This window comes from Symsagittifera roscoffensis, chromosome 1 (assembly GCF_963678635.1).
Source record: "Symsagittifera roscoffensis chromosome 1, txSymRosc1.1, whole genome shotgun sequence".
Classification (NCBI taxonomy): domain Eukaryota; kingdom Metazoa; phylum Xenacoelomorpha; order Acoela; family Convolutidae; genus Symsagittifera; species Symsagittifera roscoffensis.
Genome location: NC_087062.1, coordinates 44,064,549 through 44,087,575, shown reverse-complemented (window position 1 = coordinate 44,087,575; position 23,027 = coordinate 44,064,549). Strand labels below are relative to the sequence as shown.

Sequence of the window (23,027 nt, the reverse complement as noted above, 5' to 3'; positions counted from 1 at the left end):
AGAGCAAAACCCTGAACGTTCGTTCCGACTGCATTTCAGTTTTTAAGTTAAAATACTTGAAAAAAATTCAAAAAAAAATTTAAAATATATGTTTTGAGTTTATTTTTGAAAATCATCACCCACACAAAGAACAAAGTGATATCTTTTGCATATGGCAAAAAATTAAAGAGCATACCTCAACCCTATTCGGAACGATTTCTAAGCCGGATTGAATCTCCCCTTACTCAGTAATATCAACAAAATTATTGCGCGTTATCTTTCACATGACAATCTTTAAGCACTCGTAACTTTACGAAAAACACTCAAAGGTGATTTTTTTTTAAAATTTGAGCTCAGTAGAACAATACATTTTAAAAAACTTTTAAAAAATTTGTCACAAATTGTTAGGTAAAAAGTCGAAATTTGTCCGGAGAAAAAAAACATCACGATCAGAAATATTCCGTCGTTTTCTTCCGTCTTCAAGTTATGGAGAAAGGACTGCTCTTGTGGCCGGTATGATTTAATTTGCTGATACTAATTTTCTTTAAATACACTTTTTATTCAATTTGTACATTAACTGATTGTTAAATCAATATTGTTATCTTTTGATATCTACATAGCAAGCCTCAATGAGTCATGTGTACTCAGATTTTTCCATGTATTGTTATTTTGACAATATTCACAGCAAAGACAACAATTTCAAGGAATGTCAACACGCTCCAGCCAATCCATAAACCGACATTCCCACCAAAGTCAGTGATGAGCTGGGTCAGAGTGTACCTGGGTTGTTCTTGAATTATCTCGAAGTTCAGGTTCTGGAAAAACACTTCGACTCTGGCAAAGTTGCTTCTTATTTCCTCAGTTAAGTCTGCAATGGATGCATTCTCGTTGGATAAAGTGGCGTCCAGAAATTGCTGAATCCTTGGGGAAGTCGTGTATTTCCTCAGTCGCTGTATTAGGTAGGAGGTGTAATGTATATTGGGCCAATGAGCACTGGATGCTTCTTTCGAGTAGAATTCGTCGTCACATGCTGGTCCACAGGGACAGACGAAGTCGTTGTTGCGATACGCTTTATTCACCGCTACTTGGCACTCTCGCGCAGTTTTATTCCACGATGAACACAATGGTACACTATCTAAGCAGAACATAACAAATGAAAATCTACAAAAATGGCCAATTGCTTTACAAGTAGATCGCAGAATATTATGGCTAGATTATCTCACCGTAGAAAATACAGCGTAACAAAAAAATTTGAAACAAAAAATAGGGAAAAAAATATTGCTTTCGTTTAGAAAACTAATTGTTTTTTGAGGCCGTAGCACCAGTCCACTGTCCAGTCACCGTCATCCGCTGGCAAATCAAAGCGAAAGAGCGAACAATCGGCTGACCTCGAGAAAAAAAGACACAAATTTGAATTGAAATTTGAAATGAAACTTGAAATAAAAAAAAATCTCTTGCGAATTCTCTTTCTGGCCAAAACTTTCGTTTAAAAACAATCCCAAAACTTGACATTGATAAAAGTAATTGATTATTAAGAACCCTGAGGTCGATTCGATTTTAAAAAATTGAGCTTAAATCTTTCAAAATTTCTTCTGATTGACTTTATTCAATTATTAATTCTCCTAATTTTGGTTATCCAAGTTAAATTTATTATGATTAGTTTTTAAACATTCATTTGACGGATTATCTATCATGGATGTGGATCAACAAGATGTTTTGGTGGGAACGTCAGTCAGCTCCACTCCTGCTCGAGGTTCCGTGCGTAAAACAAGTGACACTAAGGTGAGCGAGTTACAAAAAGAAATTGGTCTTAAAATGATTTCGGGTGCTCAACAATTGCGTTTTTAAGAGTTGGAAAAAACACATTGGGACATGCAGGAACGACTGCGTGCTCAGGAAAGATATTCAAGAAAAGATACTATTACCATGTTGAATCCTCCTTACGATGCGCGCAATGTGAGAGACGTAACAATGGAAACCCTAAATTTTTTCAAAAGTTTTTTGGGTATAACAGTTAAGTATGAAGGTGAAAAAGCATGCCATTACCTGCCTGGTGATACAAGTATTTTCCCTCCCAGCGTAATATGCAAATTTTTTTTTTCGAGGACAAAACTCAAGTCTGGAAAAACAGAAGGGCTCTCAGAAAAAAGTTCAACCCAATAAACCAAAAGTTTATTATTTTAAATGAAACATTGGCAAAAGCTTACGCGGAGATGAAAGCAACTGCTGTTCGAATGGGGTTGGAGACGGTGACCAACAATTTCATAGTATCAGTTGCATTTACTGGTGAAATTGGATCGAAAAAGTATTAAAAGTCAACAGCTTGGATGATCCTAATAAATTGGAACCAAAAGCGATTAAAAAAAATTTGTTGAGGTTATTAAAAGCAGCAAAGGTGACAGCGATAGAGTCTCAACGGAGGGCAAAGAAAAATCATATATAAGCAACAAATATACTCATAAACTCTAATCAGTTACACGAGTTGAAACTTTTTGTTGAGTGTTTCATACTTTGTGTTATGATAAAACGAACGATAAAATGAGGTGATACTAAAGCGCTGTGCAACTCTGCACTAACTTAACTTGTTTATATTAATTAAACTATTGCTTTTATTTTTTTCCTTTGAACTAAGGAAGTGACTTTTTGGATTTTCCCCCCACAATTTGGTTAAAAAATTCAAATAAGTCAAATTATGTCAGAAACAATTTAAACCAAACTTCTTGTTTGTTTCATATTGTTAGGCAAATTGAATTTCTGATTGATATCAGACTGTCCGTTCCATTTGCGTTGCTTGTGATAACGCGAGCGTTCCAGGTTGGTTGTAATAACGCGACCTCTAAGCCTGCAAAAGGGCTTATGGACTGGTTATGCGAATGAACTTTGGTGTGCTCTGTGATAACGCGGAGTTGACACTGAATGAAAACTTTTTTTATTTTGAATTTAAAAGTTACCCAAGCTTCAATTTGATTATTATAATTATCTTTTTTTGTAAAACTTGGATATAAATGAGGAAACTTCAGGTCTCTACAGTGAAGAAGTTAAATTGAAAACATGGCAAATAAAGAAACCTTTCGTTTCTAAAACAGCAAGTTTAAGGATATTGTTTACATACAAGAACAGCGTAGGAAATAAAGGGAGGTAGAAGCGAAAAACTTTCAGGTCAACAGAGGGAGTTCGTGATTTTTGACAATCATTTGTTTTTTTTCTATCTCAGATCAACAAAGTTACACAAGGCAGTATATCATGAATACCACTGAGCAGGTTCTTTTGCAAAACATTAGATCGATACCCAAAAACATAGACGTATTTCAAGTTAGCCTAATTCAACTAAATTATTTGACTAGCGTTATATGTTGCACCAAAACCTGGCTTTCACCAAACCAGATTTTCAAAATTTTCAAAATAAAAGAGTATCAACCTCTCATTGAAAGTTCTCGTAAGCGTAGGGGAGCAGCCGTATGCTTTTATATAAAACGTGGAATAAATAAATAATGAAATAATAAAAAGAACAAGTTGTAACAACATTCAATTATTAAGCGTCAAAATTACAGATGAAAATCTAAAAAATACAATTATTGCGTGTGTTTATATTCCTCCTAGCGAGGTAAAAACTCAAATATAATCGAATCGCTATAAACTAAATTTAGTTTAGATACATATGGACTAAATCACTATTACTTGAAAAAAATTGTCCAGTTTTGTTTCCAGTTTTGACAAAACTTTTACAAAAAAGTTTGGATAGACAAATTTTTTCAAACAGTTTCAAAATTGCCAAAGTAAAAAATCGCTTTTCAAAAAAGGCAATGATCTAGACCCATCAAATAACAGTCTAATTTCTCTTTTACCAGTTGTCGGTAAAATTTTTGAGCGGGTCATTTATAACAGAATGAACCAATATCTCACTAAGAATCAGTTACTACAAAACTGCCAGTTTGGGTTCAGATCAAAAAGGTGTACAATTGATGCTTTGATAACCCTAATAGAAGACGTGCGTCAAGATTGGAACTCTAATGCCACGAAGACTCAGTGCACATTCATTGACCTAACGAAAGCCTTTGATACAGTTGACCACATTCTTTTGTTTGAGAAATGTGCCGCATATGGTTTTCGGAGACCTGTTTTGTTCTTCTACAATCTTAATTAAAAAACCGACAACAATACGTTGCCACTAAATTCAAACGCTCTCAAAACAAAAATGTGAATTATGGAGTACCACAGGGATCCATACTAGGCCCGCTTCTTTGCATCATTTATATAAATGATTTTTAGCTAAATGAAAATAGTGAAAGTAATCTGATTTTATATGCAGACAACACTGTCATAAAAACAACAGCTAGAAACAGTGACTTAACCGGTAAACACCAAGAAACGTTGAATAAAACAGCAAGTTGGCTAAAAAAACACAAGCTGACCTTAAATGTAGATAAAACAAAAACAATGATACTATCTAAGAAGAGCAGCGGTAAATCAGATGTCAAAATGAATGGAATAATTATTGAAGAAAAACACTGGTTCCGATACTTAGGTGTTCAAATTGATTCTAAACTTTCTTTTACTGATCATATTACAAAAATTGAAAATAAATTGTCGAGGTTTTGGGGGATGTATTACAGGTTGAGGAAAATTTAGATAAAGATCAACTGCTGAAAGCATATAACGCTTATGCGAAACCCATTTTACAGTTTAGGGTTTTGACTTATGCATAAACAGAAAAAACGAAATTAGAAACAATTGAACCTAAAATTAAACGGCTTATAAAAATTATTTGTTTCAAGATAAGAAATGAAAGCATCGAAGAACTGAGACAAAAAAGTAAAAATAAACTTCGTAAAGGAATTACATATCTATGAATTATTAAAATTACTATGTAAGGTTTTGAGAAAGGAGTGCGTATCGGCCATTGTCCAGGAAGCTGTAACTGAGAAAAATTTGAATACAATTTTAAATAGGAGAGTTTTACTTAGGCAGATACCTGTGCAATCAAAGGGTAATCAAAAAACTTCTCTAAAAGTTAGAATTAGAAAACTTTTCAACTGTGTTCTGAAATACAACCCAGATTTTGTAATTCAGATTCAGAGTTGCACACAATATCAATTACAAATCCTAAAACATGAGTTTTTGGACAATTTTATTCCAGGAAATTATCAACTGTTTAAACTCATTTTTGAGTAGAGTTAGTATTTAAAAAAAGATTTGCTGTCAAGGGTAGGTATACTGCTGAAATTTCCCCGTTTTCGCTTCAAAATTTTTTTTCCTCTTTAAATCATTAAATCTTTTTTTTTTGATTTATTGATTAACTATCGATATTAAAAAATAACAGAAGTCATAGCAGGATTAGAGGCGCCTGAAAAAGGACTTCATAGTTCCACGACGTTCTAGCAATGAGATTTCGTTTGGTTGTAAATGTAGTAACTTTTACAATGAATGGAATCTAATTTGCAAACAATTTATTATTATGATTATTATTTGATATTAACTAAGCAAAGATTGCTATGGCTGGCTAGAATATCAATGTAGTGGTAGCCCATTGACCTCTCTGAACCTTAGGGTAGGGTCACGGATGAAAAACAAACAGGCATTACTTAAACAACCCTGAATTTGCAGGCTTAACTTAATTTCGATTTAAAATTTGAGTCAAGCCTGTAAGCATCAATTTCAACCGTAAGCATAAGTTTTACGCATATTGCTTTTAGTTAATTTATTAAATCAAAATATTAACATGTTAACGACAAAATATTAACATGTTTAAAGACGACTTGTCTTTGGAATCCAGGAACATACAGACACAAAATTGTGCGCCTATCCAGTGCACAGTTTATGGATTCGTAATAAAATGCCATCTAACGACAACTAGACCAAAAATTTGCAACAATTTTTATGTGTTTTAATTCAGCTCTTAAGAGGTAAATTTAAACTCATAAAAACTTCCCGTGGGGATAGGAGGACGGTGGTAGGAGAGCCCACAGGTTAAAACCATACCGTAGTAGTCGGTGACGCATCCACATCTGCGGTACTTCTCAGCTTCAATGCAGTAGTTTTCACACGCTCTCTGGTCATACCTGGGCCACTGGTTGGTGAAGTCTGTGTCCAGGGCCACGAAGTCAGGCCATACTTTCAGACACTCCCCGTACCTGAACACATTACAGCCAAAAACCATCCGAGAACATATAAATTCAATTGATTTTGCCATTTATTATAATCATTGTTGACTCACAATCTTCTAGGTTGAGTGTTTGTCGGAAATTAACTGAGATTTGACGAGTACGAACACCCTATGTTTCGACCGTAATTTGGTATGATCATACATTCTCACTGAGTTTGTGTACTTTTTGTTTGGCTTTCTAGGCAAAAAATGCACTCGATTTTGTTCGAACTGAGCCAGATGAGAAAATATTCACTCCTACTCAAACTATTTTCGATTAAAAAAATGTGCGCAATTTTTCTCAACCCGATCCAGATTTGAAAGTTTTGACCCTGCTCAAAAAATCCAAATATACAAAAATGGGCTCGATTTGTTCTACCGGAACAAGATGTAATGTTTTCAACAGGGCTCAAATAACTTTTGATTTTAAAAACGCTCTCGACCCCCATGTGTAATTTTTGACCCTTTTCACACAAATTTCGGTTATGAAAAAATGCTGCCGATTTTGTTCGACTCGATTGAAGTGTGAGAATTTATGCCATAAGCAACAAAATTATGAATATAAAAAATGCAGTCGAGTGGACCCAACGTGATGTGAAAATTCTGACCCTGCGCAAACAAATTTTGATTATTTTAAAAAAATTCTCTCGATTTCGTTCGACCCACCCAGATGTAAGTCTTTGTCCCTGTTTAAGCAAATATGGATTATGAAAAAGAATTCAACATTGTTGAACCCGTGCTCAAACAAACTTCGATTATAAGAATATGCTGTTAATTTTGTTCGACTCGACTCAAATGTGAAAGTTTCGATCATGTGCAAAAAAATTTCGATTACAAAAATGCTCTTGCGGAGTTTGTAGAACCCGACCCAGATTTAAATTTTTCATCCTGCTCAAACAAACATCGATTTTAAAAAATTGCAATCATTTTTGTGCGACCCAATCCAAATGTCAAGCTCGTGGAAATTTTGATAGTAAAGAAAGCGCTCGACTTTGTTCAAGCCGACATGATTTAAAATAGTTGACCGTCCTTAAGCATTTTGATGCACAGCTCAGTCTTGGCTCATAGATCTTTTTGATTTCAACAAACAAATGAACGATTTTTTTCTCTATTTAAGATATAGTAATCAAAACTTTAAAAAGGCTATTTATAAGGACTTAGTTCGGCAAAATTTTGAGAAATCTTGTTTCGAAGGCATAAAATAGCCGGTATTTCACAACTAGCTCAAAGGTGTTTTTGCCGAGGAAATTAGTCGCAAACAAAACAAGACTGCTCGTAACAGGGCAAAGCCCTGAATGTTCCGACTGCATTTAAGGTTTATGGAGCAGTAATAACATAAACAACATAAAAAAATTAAATGAAATAAAATAAACATTTTTATTTTCTAAAATTTGAAATTTTTATTTTCTAAAATTTGAAATTTTTTCTATGAAAATCATCCCTCCACACGCCATATAATGTACAAAACAATAAATTTTGCTTCTAGTAACAAATCAATTTAGGCAAATAAGCTTCTTTCAACCACTTTGGAACAATTTCTAAGACGGATTAAATCTCCGCTTACGCGTTGATATCACGAAATATATCGCGCGTTAATTGTCCCAAATTGGCCAAAATGGCAATCTTTAAACCCCCATAACTTTACGAAAAATGATCACAGGTGAAATTTTTTTTTCAAATTTAGGCTCAGGACAACAATACCTTTTGAATGAATTAAAAAAATTTAGTCAAAAATGGCTAGTTAAAAAGTCGAAGTTTGTCTGAAGAAAAAAAAACCCCACCCCGAGCACAAATATTCCGTTACTTTCGTATCGAAAGTCGGAACAATAAAGAGTATGACTTACTGGGATCAAATTAGTTCATTGCAAAGCTGATACGCTTGATTTATACCGCCTGAACACGATAGATTACAGAAATGAAAAGGTTACTTGGCGCGACCGACGTCGTAGGTCAAATTTGATACCATATACATTACAAACATCAAAATTTGGACAAAATCTGAACTTATCAAGACTAGTTGGACTAAAATTGGACATAACATAATCGCTAATGAAAGTTCTGTGGGCGGATTGAAACAGTTATTTTTCTGAATTATTTGCCAGAATAATTCTCATGTCGACATATATTACATACTCAGCATAAAATTGTTTATAATTTTCAGACAATTTTCAAAATCGGGCCAAGTATGTTTTTCATTTAATTTATCTGTCGTTTTTAAGCAAACTAAGGTGTTAGTCAAGTTCCTCCGCTTCTGAAACAACTTATGATGTTTCAACAACAAGAATACTTCTAAAATAACTATGAGATACTGGCTAGTTTATGCTTCGAAACAAAATTTATGATTCGAAACAAACCGATCCAATGTTTCCAAATTTTTTCATCCAGCCTTTTTCAAATTTTGAACCCTATATATTAATCATTTGCAGAGAAAACGACCAAAACGTTTACAAAAACTTTGTCCATTTGCTCGTTGAAATCAAAAACTGCAACGTCTTTGTCACGTCGTTACAGCTGTATTACTTTCAATTTTTCCTTTTAAAACAAAAGATTTCAACCAAAAAAAAACTATTGATGGACAAATTTTCACATAATAGCGAACTTTAACGCTCAAAAACTTAAGCTGCAAAATACTTTTTGAAATTGTTGCTTCATTTTTTGGTGAACAATTGGTTGTAATATCTTTGTTACCTATCAGGTCTAAACTCTTAAGTCATTAGAAATCCTTGATGCTGAAAACAAAAAAAAATTATGTCAATTTAATCTAAGCCCACAGAGACTAAAAAAATCAAATCTTGTAGCTCCCCGGTATCTACTATGTTGAAATCCAAAAAAAATTTCTTTCATTTTTTGTATGAGGCTTGCTGATATACATTAAGAAAAGAGAAAAACCTAACGATTTTTTCAGTATAAATTTTTTGGGATTTTTTTTTTCAAAACTTTAAAAGTAACTTGGGGCCTTGCCTCGATTCGGGTAATCTGATTGTTCTGACTTTCAAAGAAGGATTTTAATGTCTAGCGCTAAAAATTAGAAAAAGTGTACCTGTGATTTTTTTCTGTAAAGTTATAGGTGTTGAGCTGAAAATTCGGCCAATTTGAGAGAAGTAACGCGCGATATTTTGCTGATAACACTTGTAGGCGGTAGAAAAATGGGTTCCAAATTGAATAGAGGCAAAATATTTGGTCGTTTTGGGGGATAGACGATGAATCCGGTCTTTTGTAGCTTATATTGTGTGTTGAGGAAAAATTTGAAGAAAAAAATTTCGTTTACCTCGTCTATTTTTGCCCTGATATGAGAGCAGCCTTGTGTTAATCTTTGTTATCAATTTGCGCACATCTGTTTAGTATTTTTAACCCGTAAAATTTACGGTTACATGCCATTTTGCCATAAGTCAACTTGTCCCAGCCCTACTTGTCCGATTCCAACTTGCCCCAGATGACAACTTGTCCAATTCCATCTTGTCCCAGATAATAAAAAGGAAACTTGCCCCAGCTTCTTTGATATCCTCGTAGAACATAATGTCGGCATAATTATGAAAGACTTTTTTGTTGAACAATTAAGCTTGAAACAAAATGCGGAATCATTAAAACATGCGCTGAATCAAAATGAGTTCAAAGCATGCATGACACAAAATGAAAGCGGCAAAATTTCAATGCAACTTCTGTCGAGTTAAATATTTCAAAAGTCTGATTGCAGATTGTGTAAGCTTCTATAGCATAGCTAATTGTGCACAATACTCTTAATCAAAAACTCAAAACTTGAAGAAGCCAAAAAATTTTAGTATGAAATGAATGAAACAAAAAATCGTAGGTACTGCCTCGCCCCTAAACCCCCCCCCCCCCTACACTGGGTAACCCAGAATAGGGGGCGGGATGAGGAAAAGAGCAAAATTTTTGCAGTATTGCAGTATTGGCCTTGATCATTTCTCAAAATTTGGACCCTGTACGATGGCTATAAGTTACAAAAAAAGTGGTGATTTTTTAAAAATCAATTAAAAATGCAACAAAAAGCCGACAATTAAGCGAAAATTATGCCGACAATTTAAAACTTACGAAAGAGTTAAATGAGCTTGTGCATATAAATAGTCAACAACATGATCTTTGTTGAAATTACAAGAAATAATTTGCATGAATGTCCCGATATTTCTTCCGCCCTTGGTTCTGTGTTCCCCCATAGCCTTCAAAATGTTGAACTTCTGATTTGTTGAGTCCATTGAATTTTAATGAAGAAAGTGTAGAGGCTTGGGTGGCTCCCTTGAAATAATGCTGCTACTCCAAGATGCCAACCTTCAACGGCGTTTTTCGTTCGTATCAAGCCTTCCGCTGCTTCTTGGGAATGGTTCCAGAGACTCATAGGGAACATCGGTTGCCTGCTGTTTCGCCCTTTTGTTTTGCCTTTTAAACAACTTCTCTGAAAGTATGAGGCAACTTTGTCAATTTTATCTGACAGGCTTTGCTAAAGATTTAATCTGTCCACCACATGCTCAATCTCCTCATTGCTGCTCTCGAACGATTCTTCCACTAAATCAGTTGGAACAAAACAGAGAGCGGGTGTTAAACGCAGTGCCAAGCTTAGCTCGCACTTGTTTTCATGGGCTTTCTCTAAACCTAGCTCGTTAATTTTGCGTAAAAAGGCCTGGCAGAGGTGAAAGTAACAGCCTTTGAATGAAAACTCTGGAAACGCACTTGTAAAAGCGTTTACGGCAGATCGTTCAAAATCTAGAAGGATCCTCGATGGTTGCGCGTTATCAGAGACAGAGGCGATGGCTTTCAGGAATTTTGAATACGTCTGTTCAGTTTTGTTTGGCAGTAAAGCACAAAGGCATGGTGGGTAAAATCCACCGATTAGAATATGTATGGTATAAAGCTGGTAAAATTGCATTGGGCAAAATTTGAATGTACCGTCCCAAAGCCAAAGAGAATTGTGAACTCGGAGGGCATGAACATTATCTCGATCACCGAAAACTAAAGTTCGCTCTGGATTTATAGCTCCACTGTCGAATGAACAGAAATCAGATTATTCCGTCGAAATTTTGAAATGCTTGTCTTTAATGATTGGCAGAGACGGGACCAAGTTCTGTTTCTGGCGGTTAAGGGTTCTCATAAGTTACTTCCTGGAGACAAGTGGCAATTATACTACTTTTAACAGGTACAATTTGCTGCCTGGCCTCTTTTTTCAATTGATGCATGATCTGGTTTGCCTCAATTTTTCCAGGTCTAACATTGCTCATTTTTTGTTGCTCATTTTTGCGTTGCGTCTGCTGTGCTCATTTTTTGTTGAGACGAGTTCATCTCCTGCTGTGACGGCGAGCATGCGGCATTTGTGCGAACTGTATCTTGCGCATCTCTAGTGCTAAGTAGTTTTTGTGCCGTTTGCTTATTTGTGAAATCGTGTTCGTCAATAATTAGCGTTCGTTTGTTTCGTTGAGATATTCCCCACGTAATTTGACTGATAGTATTTTTGTTAGATGTTTAAGAACAAAATGTTCAACAATGAGGCAAAATGAAACAATAGACGTGTTTCCTTTTGTTTCAAAGGCGCTAATTGTCGATTATTGTCAACGTTTGGCGTGTAATTACCAAAAATTTTGGTTTTTCAGGCTCAGCGGCCAATATTTTCGATTAGAGTCTTTTGTTATCTCAAAACGAGTCCAGTCTACATTAGCAATTGCTGGTCCTCAATTTGTCCATCGTCAAAGAATCAAGTGAAAGTGTTAAGTATGGGACAAAACGGCATAGGACAAAATGTCATGTGGGGCAAGTTGGCATACGACAAAATGCCACTTAGGGCAAGTTAGTATAGGAAAAGTTGGCATAGGGCCAATTGACTTGGGGCAAATAGTCCTGACACCAAATTTACATAAACATGTTAACGAAACCTGTTTTGTGGTAGGTGAGTAAAAATATATATATTTTGAAATTGAATGAAAACAAAAAGAAACTCTTTTTACTATTTGATTGATCAATTCTGAATGTGACATGGTCAGATGAGATTTAAAAGAAGCCACAAGTTTGGGGCATTTCCAGTTATTTCAGAATTGACGACCAGCCCTGAAACCTGGTCGTCAATTGGTCAGATCTCATGATGGTCAGATCTCATGAAATTAATGGATTGGTCATAAGGATTCATTTTATTCACATACTTGGTAATAAGGATTACTTTACTCAAAAACTTTTTATCAAGACAAAATTTTGATGGTAACTCAAGTATTCCTTCCCTTTTTTTCAAGCTAGTTTTTTATTCAACGTGTTTCTAGTTGAAACAAAGAAGCATTTTTAAAAGTGATTGTTCAAATATACTTTCTAGAATAAATTTTGGCTCTTTTCCACTTCCCCCCCCCTTTTCAAAATACCGAGTTTTATGTTTGATTTGCGTGTTAGTGCGGCTAAATGCGTGATGTTACGCTGTAAAGTATGAAGAACAAATCTGTTTACAGTTGTCGATTTGTTCACCACGCCAAAATTCATTGCATTATGACAACGTTAAATAAGCTTTTCAAAATTAAATTTGAAAGGGGGGAACTGGAAAAGAGCCTAAATTTTCAACTGTTCGCTGACGTGGGTCAAACGTGAATTGAAAAAAAAGTGAACGAACAAATTTTTTGACTGATCGAAAGTCTGTATTGCCTGAGAAGCATAAAATACCAAAATCACGTGCTCGAAAGAAGGGTTGTTTGCAACAAGCCGAGCAAAAGTTCGAGATTTTGATTTTACAGACATGTCTAGAACAACAAGGCGTATGGTGTTACCCACCACAAAATACCGTGACGAGCAGTCTTCCCAATTTATGTCTCAACTTTGTCGACCAAACTCTGGCATGTCTCAACCAGGGGAGGATCTAAGATTTTCTCGAGGAGCGGGGGCGCAATTCAAAAGCATTATAAAAATTTATCGACCTTTTTTTAGGCCGACCGAATATTGATTTTCTGAGCCCTCCCAAAGCACTATAAAGACCCCGTTTTGACCAAAATTTCTGCACCGTAGACAAATTTCTGGAAAAAAAACGGACCAAAAATGCATTTTTAGGCATTTGTTACAAAAATTTTGACCATCCCCCCGCGTGCTTTCTCCCTTCAAAATTAGTCTATTTTGGCGCCGAATGCGCTTTTAGAAAAATTTTAGGGTCAGTCAACCAAAAAGAGATATCTGAAAAAAGTACAAAGGGGGACCCTTTGGGTCGGCAGGGAGTCGAACCATTGAGGGAAAGAGCGTCCGCCCCCCCCCCCCCCCCGCCTCATAGCTGGTGGTCTCGACTTTTTCCGTCATATTTTGGTAAGTTTCGACTTTCTCGGCCAAACTTTGGTATTTTTCAACTTTCATGGCTCAACAAAAAATAGCGATCGACTTTTTTCGACCCACCTCAGATATTTTTCGACTTTCTCGACCAAAATTCAATTTATTTCGACTGTCTCGACTTTCTCGACCGACAATTTTTATTGTATACGGTATGTTTTGACTTTCTCAACCAAACTTTTTTATGTTCTAATTTTCACGACCCATCAAAAACGTGTTCGATTTTGTTTAACTCAGTTCAAATATGTTACAATTTTCTCGACCAAAATTCGATATGTTTCGACTTTCTCGACTTTCTTGACCGGCATTTTTTAATACTTTGTTTTTTTTCGACCCCGCATAGAAGTTTTTCGACTTTCTCGACCAAATTCGATACGTTTCGACTTTCTCGACCGACCATTTTTAATTATTTGAAAATAAGTTTGTTCGGCTCCACATAGATACGTTTCGAGTTTCTCGACCAAACATCGATATATTTCAGTTTCCCGACTTTCTAAAACGACAATTTTTAAAAATTTGTTTTTTCGAACCTGCATAGATGTTTCGACTTTCACGACCAAACTGGGCATAATTTGACATTATCAAGTTTCTCGACCAAAAAATTTTAAAATTTTTGACTTTATCGACCAAAAATGGGTATGTTTCCCGACGAACAAAAAAAATCCAATTTTTATTTGATCCAACTCAGATTTGTTTCAAGCGGCGTGACTAACTATGCGATGTGTACCCTAGCCAATCAAGTGAGATTATCTTGCAAGATCTTGTATTTGTGGCAAGGAAAGGCGCGGTTTCTCAGTCAAAAACAGTTGTTATATCGGCAATTGAAAACTGTCGAGTTTCTTTTAAGACTGATTGAGAAGATGCTTTAATCAGAACGAGCAGAGCGTGCTTTTACATTAATTAAACAATGTAATCTGATCAGGGTGCAGCATTTAATAAAGGTTTACTTATCTATTATAATTGCAATGAAAATGATGTTTTTTTTCTAATAACTTGACATTTTCAACCAGTGTTTATCAAGCTTGATCACTTGATCGAAGGAATTTTTTCTGGTTCCGTTTTAAGTATGGCGACAATTTAGCTTATTTAGCTAGACAAAATTGATCAAGGATGAATAAGCGGGGAAAAACGAAACAATATCAATTAAGTAGAGAGTGGACAACAGCAGAGTCTTCAGTCTATTCATCATAGTGGGCAGATATTGTATGAGTATGAGTATGCACTGTATAATTGAATTATCTCCGAAACACTTTATTTTTACTGTGATATTTTTATGAAAACTTTGTATGAACTAACTTGCCCCCTTTGCGGGTAATGACTTCCTGTTTGACGGATATCATTGTGGCAGCTCCTGCAGACGTCACCCATGAGTCAGAGTCAGGCATGGGGGGCACGTAGGGGGCATTTACCAACACCTAGACAAAGTCTGACAGATAACGTGGGTATTTTTAAGGTAAAAAATAGAACGATTAATGTTGCAATCGACTACTGGAACAGTTTTGGACAGTCATGAGAATAACTCTTACATGAACGCCTGAGCTCTGGCTTAAAACGCCAATATACTCGTCTTTGTCCAAGAACAGTGTCAGCTTCAAGCCGAATTTCTTGCCGGTTTTTGATGTGTTTCTCAGCGTAGAATAAAGACCGCTTTCAAACGAACTGTTGAATATAGAGTTGAACACATAGCAGTTTCCGAACTCCGGATTTTGGAACTGGTGGAAGCTTTCACCATTGCAGACCCGGCCATCGAAAGTACACTGGGCGATAAAATCATTTGCTTGAGTTCCGAAGAAGCGAACTTCCTCATTCGAAAACAGAGCAAATGGCCGAAGGTCGGAATAATCCAGAGCTTCTGAGAGCTCGTAGGCTTTGGGCCAATTGTACTCAGAGAGACCGTCATTGTCAAAGTTAGCATATGGGTCAAAGGAATCGTACCAGGAATTGTAGTTATCCCAGAAATTAGAGTCATAAGTAGTTGAACCGTAATAACCGCCAGTGCCACTGCCACTGCCCCAAGTGTAGCTAGAGCTGCCACCGTAGGGGTAGCTCGAGCTATATCCGGAGCCACTGGAACGACGTTCGCGCCTCAGCTCTTTCTTATCGTCCTGCTCTGGGTATAGTGCTAGATTAAAAGCAACCCCATCTGCTGGGGGAATTGTTAGATTCCGAGTCAAGAGGTCACGTCTAGCTCGGGCTGAGGGAGTGACCGATTTGTAGCTTATCTTAAACCCAATATCTTGCACGGAATTATCCGTATGGAAAAGAAGCAGCATGTATTGACCCGTTGACTGAATTGGATTGGGGGGCGCCGTATAACCACAGAGTTTGCTTCCCGAACTGAAGAAGAAGGCTGGTGATGACTCAGTGGCTCCGTTTCGAATCTGCAAATAGTCGTATGCGCAGTGGCCGTCGTTGCTCGCCTCTATACCAAAGTTGTTATCGAATGTCAACTCTACGATATCCGATGCACCTGAGTACAAATCAGCATGAAAAAAAATTTGAGCACATCTGAAACGTGTCTTTACAGGTAGAAAACTTTAAAATAGATTGCTAGCTTATTCTCAAAATCTTGAATTAGAGCAGTAGAAAATTGAAAAGGGAGAAGATAGAGAGCCACCACCATCTCTCAATCCTGTTTGACAAATTGTCCTAAAAGGTTCTCACCCAAAAAGTTCTCATCAGACGTTTGATACCCCAACCATTTAAAGGTTCCTCCAACCAAGTCTCATTTATAACGGCGTCTTAAGTTTTTTGACAAGTTTTCGAAAAACTGCCCAAAAATTCTGGCTTATTTTCTCAATTTTTTAAAAATTGTTCCCTCGCAAAAATCATAGATTAGCCCTGCTCATTACATGTACTTTCATGGTTTCAGAATAATATTCTGCTTTAAAATCTCTTAGGTAGTCTTGAAAGTTATTTAAGTTTACTTTGTGCGGAAATGATCCAAATACAGTGGCTGCCGGCTGGGTAGCTCCCACTCAAGTAGTTCTCAGAAGCGAAAGTCTGGTCTGACCCGGTGGCCGTCAAGTCCCCACCACAAGTGTAATACTGGGTGCAGTTCAACTGCTCCGACTCGTCGAACCCATCGGCACATTCTGTGTTGTTATCGCATGGGACTCCACAAGTGGGATCTGATCCGCATTTAACGAGACCTATGTTGCAGTAGCCATCTGGGTTGAACAGCTCGTAGGTGCCATTTGGCGAGTAAGTGGCACAGTCATAAGGACCTAGTATGGATAAAAATAAACGCTTTGTCCGCTTTTATTTCACCAATCAAAAGACAGACTTATGATTGCTTTAAATCAATTGCTTCTTTGAAAAACGAAATGTTGATAGCTTAAAATGAGTTTGCTATGATGGAAAAAGTCTTGTTTCACTGAAATATGAACTATTTATGGTTATCTATCATGATGATAAAAAAAACTAATAAACGTTTTCCAAATAGTATTGGCCAAAAAGATATGAATTGGTTTCTAATAAACTTCGAAAGCTAAATGCACTAAAAATGGCTACATGCTGAATGGTTTTTATCAACTACACTAGCAGGACTCTTTTTAGCAACCGCTGTGTGGAAAAAAATGTACAAATTTTTGTACCATTAGGTGTAGTTAGTTTAACTCCCCTTTTTACAAATCACATCCAAATAAATTGTAGGGCTGAACAATTTACAAAACTCAGCAATGTTGCATTCTAGGAGCTTCAACACATTCCTTTTCTCGAGTTAGAATTTTTTCATTAAAAAGTTACAAACTTCGTTTCACTCGGAAACAGTTCCTACTCTACATTTGGGCAGTTTTGGGTTTCAAAAGTGCTGTTTTTTTTGCTGATAAACCTTCCAAATATGGGCACCGTGAACTGTAGAGTTGTGAAAACATGTAAACATCAGCCTGTTACAAGTTTGAGCTGTCATAGTAATTGTTTCTAGTTTCATGGCTTGACATAAAAATTCAGTCTACTCGAGACTGAAATAAAAATTTATGATAGAACAAATAGACCATAAAAGAGCTCGTAAAATATATCATAAAAATCACACTCATTTGAGTTTTTTCTTAAGTCTGAATACCTCTTCTGTTCAATAACCTCAAACCCTCTTTAAAATATAATTTTGTAATTATCTCAAATGAATGATTCTTAAAATTTCTTCGTCACTTCGTGTCGCTGACTTTTCGCAAATAAGAAAAAAAATTAATATCAAAAAATTATCAGGAAATGATTAGAGGTCTGCAAGAGAATGAAAAATTTTTGATTAAACTGCATTAAACAAATATTTGTGATAAGAAAAAGCAAACCTTGTCTAGGGTAGACAGACTTCAGTCTTACTCTAACCATTAAGGGCCATTACAGAAGATATGCAAACATCAGCCTGTTACTAGAGGAGTGGGAGTGGGGGAGGGGGTAGCTTGATTGGAACTATCAGTCCTAAACTTGAACAAGGATAACCGATTTTTCACGTTTCTTCGTCGCGTTGTGATTAAAAGATATGAACAAAAAAGTAGACCTTAGGCATATTCGACTGTCACAGTTAACTACGCAAATTGGAAAACAATGTTTTAGAAAAATGACTGGAAAAAAAATCTAAAATTTTTTCTTTTTTATTGCTGTTTAATAGAAATTTTGCAGTTTTTGATACCAAAAAGGCGCTAAAATGTTTTAAAAAAATTAAATTTACTCGAGTAAAACAAAAATTTTACGGTTTAAATTTAGCTATTATAAGCTTTTGAGTCATTAAAATAAGCTACTGCACGCCTGTTCCCTCGCTTTATTCGCTCGCACTGAGATTTAAAAAATCAAACATTTCAAACAGTTTTTCTTAAAATCAGAAATTTTTTTCGAACTTTTTAAATTTTGTTCAGATCACAATGGAAAAGGTTTTAATATGGTTAATCACTCAATGTGACTCCGATGATCATATATGGTAGCTGATTTTTTGTAGAAAACAAAAAAAAAGAAAAAAGAAAAAACTAAAACACACATGAATTCAAAGCTCCTCCCCATTTTTCAAATATTTGGGTTAACAAGAAATATAAATGAGTGGCATAGAACTGAGAGTTTTACTTGCAGTGGTGTTGCCTTCATCCCATCCGTCGCTGCAGTCTGTGTAAGCATCACATATCCACGCAGTTGGGATACATACCTGAAAATCGAGTTCGAAAAATTTAAAGAATAAGTGAATTTTTTTTTGTGACTTAACTAACATTAAGACAAAATATCCACAAGGAAAAGTAATCACATACAATTTGTTTGGCTATTCACGAAGAACCGCTGTTTTGCCCCTAGTTAAGATATACATGATTGTTAGGCTACTTTTTGGAATGGGTAATGTTGCCTCACCCTCAAGCAACCAGCACAAATCATGAAGGGCTTCGAACATCCAACCACTTTACTACTGCTCCTCTAAACCAAAATTGATGTTCGAGAGCTTGACTTTAATTGCTCGAAACTTCAAAAAAAGTGACGTTTGATTTTTGCACGCGGTGTGAGTTTTTTCGTCTTAAAACCAATACAAATTCATTTACCTAAAAAGGAAATTAGATAACCAGAGATGGGGAGGGGATTACCACTTTAATACGAGACAGCCAAATTTCAAAAGAAATTAGGGAATATGTAAAATTTCGGTTGCAAACCATTTTTTTGAAAATAACATGAGGGTTAATGTATACATGTTGCAAGTTCACAAGAAAAAGTAACAGCTGAGCTTCTGAAACACCATTAAAACTATTATAACTTTAAAAAAACTGCCTCTTGCTGCAAAACATATTTTTTCCATGACTAATTTTTTATATAATCTTACCATATTTTTATTAAAATCTGCTTGACACTTTTTGTCCTCTTAGGTATTTTCTTCAAACTTTAAACTAACGTGTTTCTTTTTTAGCACAAACGCTGGCAGCCAAAAACCTCATCGATGACTTCCAAACACTCACTTTTGTCTTACTGTTTAAAGGCGTTTTTTTTCTTACCCATAGTTTTTGTTTGTTTGCTCAGTTAATGGACTTTTCTGAAATTAGAATAAAGCATTTTAACAACCAAAAGCTCAATATTTCCCAAAATTTTCAATTTTCTCTATCCGAAAAGTTTTTTGTCAGAGCCTGCAGGACTGTTTTCTATTATGACCAATCTTTTTCAACTTTTGTTAGATTTTTGTGCGACTAACAGAATTGTGTTATAAAAACCAAAAGCCCCTGACAAATTTGAGACTCAAATCGATTTATACAGATTTCTATACAGATGAAATACTGAAATACTGTATGAAAAAAATAGGGTAGCCATTTAGATATGCCAGTTGATTTAGATTACATTTAAATAGATGATACGATAGAAATAGAAACAATTTTTTTGCCTAAAACATCGATGTGAATCAATTTAAATGGATTTTATCAGTGTGGTTATATCCATCAACATCTCAACAAAATTAATCTAACTTGATAATTCTTTGTTTTGAATTTTGCTGAATCTCGATCAGAGATACAGAGAGCAAGAGTCATTCGAGGAGAACTTTTACTGCAAACTATTGAGTTTATAAATTTTTTTACGATTTTTTCCATCTGTGGGTTTTCGAGGGAAAAAAAGTAACATACTGCAACTTTTCATCAATTTTAATTGATATTATGAATGTTTCAGGCGTAAAAAATAATTGAAATTTCATTTAAAATCAATTCATTTTTGTTAAGAAAGTTAACATTTTATTGATACTCATAGTTTTTTTTCACGCAAAATATTCTTTTCACGCAATTTTAAGAAATCCAATTGAAAAGCATACCTTATAACTTTGTTTCCAATTTTTTGTTGTGTTGGATAGTCGAATAAATTTGAACATAATCTGTATATAGTATGTATGAAATGAATATACCACAAAAAATTGGTATAAAAAATTGATTAAATCAATTTTTTGATACTAAAATTGGTCTGTAAATGAAACCAAAAAAAATGGCTTTAAGTAGACTTAAATCGATTCAGTTTTGATTGAAATTGATTTTTCAAGCAACGTTTTTGTATCAAACTTAATCGATTTTGAATCGCTCCAAATCGATTTTTTATAGTTTTTTGCCACATTATCTGTATAAAATCGATTGCAAACTATTTATACGGGATAGTATTGATCAATTTGATGACTAACGGAGTCAGGACATTGCACCTCTCCATCATTACAGGATACATAGAAAGTCATTCCCATATCAGCCGCAGCAGTGGAGTACATGGTACTCGTCACAAAAGCGTCCAGATTCCCAAGTCCCTGGTATTTTGTGATCTTGGAAATGATACTCTTCCGAACAGGGTTCGCGTTGCAAACAACCACACTCGGAAAAGTTGACTCAGTGTTCCGCACGATCGAAATTTGGGTGTCGACTTTGAACTCGAGGTAACTTGTGACAAGAGTTGACATTTGAAAAATGAAAACTGTAGTCAAACCGACGTAGGCGAGTACCCAGAATAGAACCCAGAACACATTCTGGGATCCAATAATCTCTGGAATGAGGGCTTCTCCTGAATTGCCGAGAGCAGTTTTGACATGAGCCCATTTGGACTTCTTGGAGTCGGCTACTTTAGGAAATTTTTGAGACAAAACTCCATTGGCATCATGGGAAGAGCTGATCTCGGTTCTCGTGAAGTTGTCGAACGATGTTTTGGGAACGTATCCATAATTATCTGGTTGTTCTGGATCCACACTTTTCGCCATGGGTGAGAAACATCAAACATTTACATAAAAAGACAAAAACTACTTCACAAATTTGGTCCAGTAATTAAAATATTAGCCATATAAAAGAAATTATACTCAAAGCCAATTGAGATAAGTCAATGCACGTCAGTTTTTAACTGAGACTTCTGAAGTAATATCGCAGAGTGACGCAACTCCAAGCTCAAAATAATTTTTCTAACAATTAAACATCACATGAGGGTGTGAGTGATGCTGGTGTACAACAACAGTAATTATTGTCACGAAAGTATTTTGAACAAATTAGCAAGACAGAGTGCTCATTTTTGGCAAGCAATTTATATATGAATCTTCTTATATGAAGCTTCATTTTTAAATATGAACTTTTATATGAATCTTCTAGCCCCTATATGTTCATATTGTCAAATTAAATTGGAAACAAGAGTGCTTGTATATCAGGGCGAAGTCCTGAATGCTCCGACTGCACTTTAAAACCAATTCATTTTTTTGATTGAAAATTTGGAAGAAATAGTCGAAAAAAAATTAATTTTTTATTTTTTCCTCAAAGTATTCCCTAACACGCTAACATTAACTACAAACAGCCTGTATTTAGCGCCTGTCCTTATGATAAGACCAAATTATTTGCCTCTGAGTTCAAAAGACTTTCGAAATTTAGCGTTAAAAATTGAAGCAACTGAAATTGGCCCTGTCGGGTAAATTGACGCATCAAACCAAAATTTGACATTAGTGATTGAAACGAGTTTAATCGGGTGAAAATTGGAGAATTTCGTATTGCATTGAAGGTATGAAAAATCATCTTCAACGAACTCGTGTCAACAAAGCACCCATCTCTCTCCAAGTTCTTAGCGTTTTAAAGATGATCAAAAGTAGGTGAAAATTTTGTCAACATTTTTCAGTTAAGAAGTCGAAAAAAGAAAAATCAGCCCAAGCATAAAAATGCTTTTTCCTACGAAAGTTGGAACAACCATTTTGTAAAACAATTTTAATTAACTCAAATATTAACTCAGTAGTTGAGCTTTGCAAAAAGCAAAGAGTTTTCCAACAAAAACAGTTGGGATAAAAGTTCTAAGATAAAAAACAATGAAGCAAAAAATCATCCTGCAATTGATGTTTAAAGTGATTTGGGTGAAAACAGCAAGAGTAACCAAAATTTTTGTTCTAAAAAATTTTTTGGCGCTTAAGTTCTGGTTGAATTATAATTGAGAGGCCAGCCTTTTGGCCAGTTTCGTCTAATTTAGCTGAAAAACAAAAAATTGAGTTTTTGAATATTTGTAATTATTTAGAATCTGAATTGAAACCTTTGGGGCTTTTATATGATACCACACTTGACCCCCTACAGTGGGCAAGTTTCCTTGGGTAATTAGTCAGTCCTAATTCATTTTGTACACTCTTCGAGATTAGGCAGACCAAAAAAACAACTGGACGTTGATTGAACGAAATTGAACTTATCTCTGATTACACAAATCGAATTTTCTCACAAAAATTTCTCAAGTAAAATTGTTTAGCAGCTCGTTGAATAAAAACAATGAAAGCAACAGATTGCCAATTAACCAAACAATTATGCCTGATTTCACTGTTCTTTTAATACTGTAATGTGCCTAAAAATTTGAGATCACGTTAAAATGCATACGCTCTCAAAAAATTAATTACAGGACTCAAATGTTCCGACCTTTGCAGAAAGTAAGGAATGTAATTGCTCGGGGTAGTTTTCTTTTGTTCAAACCATTTCTCGAAATTATTTTCCTCGTGGGACCAATCCATAGATCTTTATTGGCCCGAGAAGGTTCTCGCGCAGCACTAGACTATCCTGGCTGAAAGATTGTTGTGAAACGCTCACTGATAAATTAACCTAATTAGTGAGCGTTTGATACTTTGATCTTCAAAGTTCGACGCGCATTAATTAAGCGTCGCGTATTATCGTTGCGAATTATCCCGCACTTT

General features: G+C 35.4%; 1 protein-coding gene across 1 annotated transcript; it reads right to left on the bottom strand.

Annotated features, from left to right (window-relative positions):
* Positions 1 to 576: 576 nt before the first annotated feature.
* LOC134857467 (uncharacterized) lies at positions 577 to 21,264 on the bottom strand. The gene is made up of 7 exons (XM_063873733.1): positions 20,529 to 21,264; positions 18,467 to 18,545; positions 16,339 to 16,638; positions 14,938 to 15,881; positions 14,708 to 14,826; positions 5,959 to 6,110; positions 577 to 1,114 (listed from the first exon to the last, which is right to left on the bottom strand). The coding sequence occupies exons 1-7, from the start codon at positions 21,087 to 21,089 to the stop codon at positions 624 to 626; spliced, it is 2,646 nt and encodes an 881-aa protein (XP_063729803.1). The 5' UTR covers positions 21,090 to 21,264; the 3' UTR covers positions 577 to 623.
* Positions 21,265 to 23,027: the final 1,763 nt, after the last annotated feature.

Excerpts from the sequence above, each read along its gene's own strand:
- LOC134857467 (XM_063873733.1), bottom strand. The coding sequence starts at position 21,089 with ATGGCGAAAAGTGTGGATCCAGAACAACCAGATAATTATGGATACGTT. Across the intron at positions 16,639-18,466 it reads TGAAGGCAACACCACTGCAA|GTCCTTATGACTGTGCCACT; the intron begins GTAAAACTCTCA and ends TATCCATACTAG. Across the intron at positions 1,115-5,958 it reads ATGCGTCACCGACTACTACG|ATAGTGTACCATTGTGTTCA; the intron begins GTATGGTTTTAA and ends TGTTCTGCTTAG.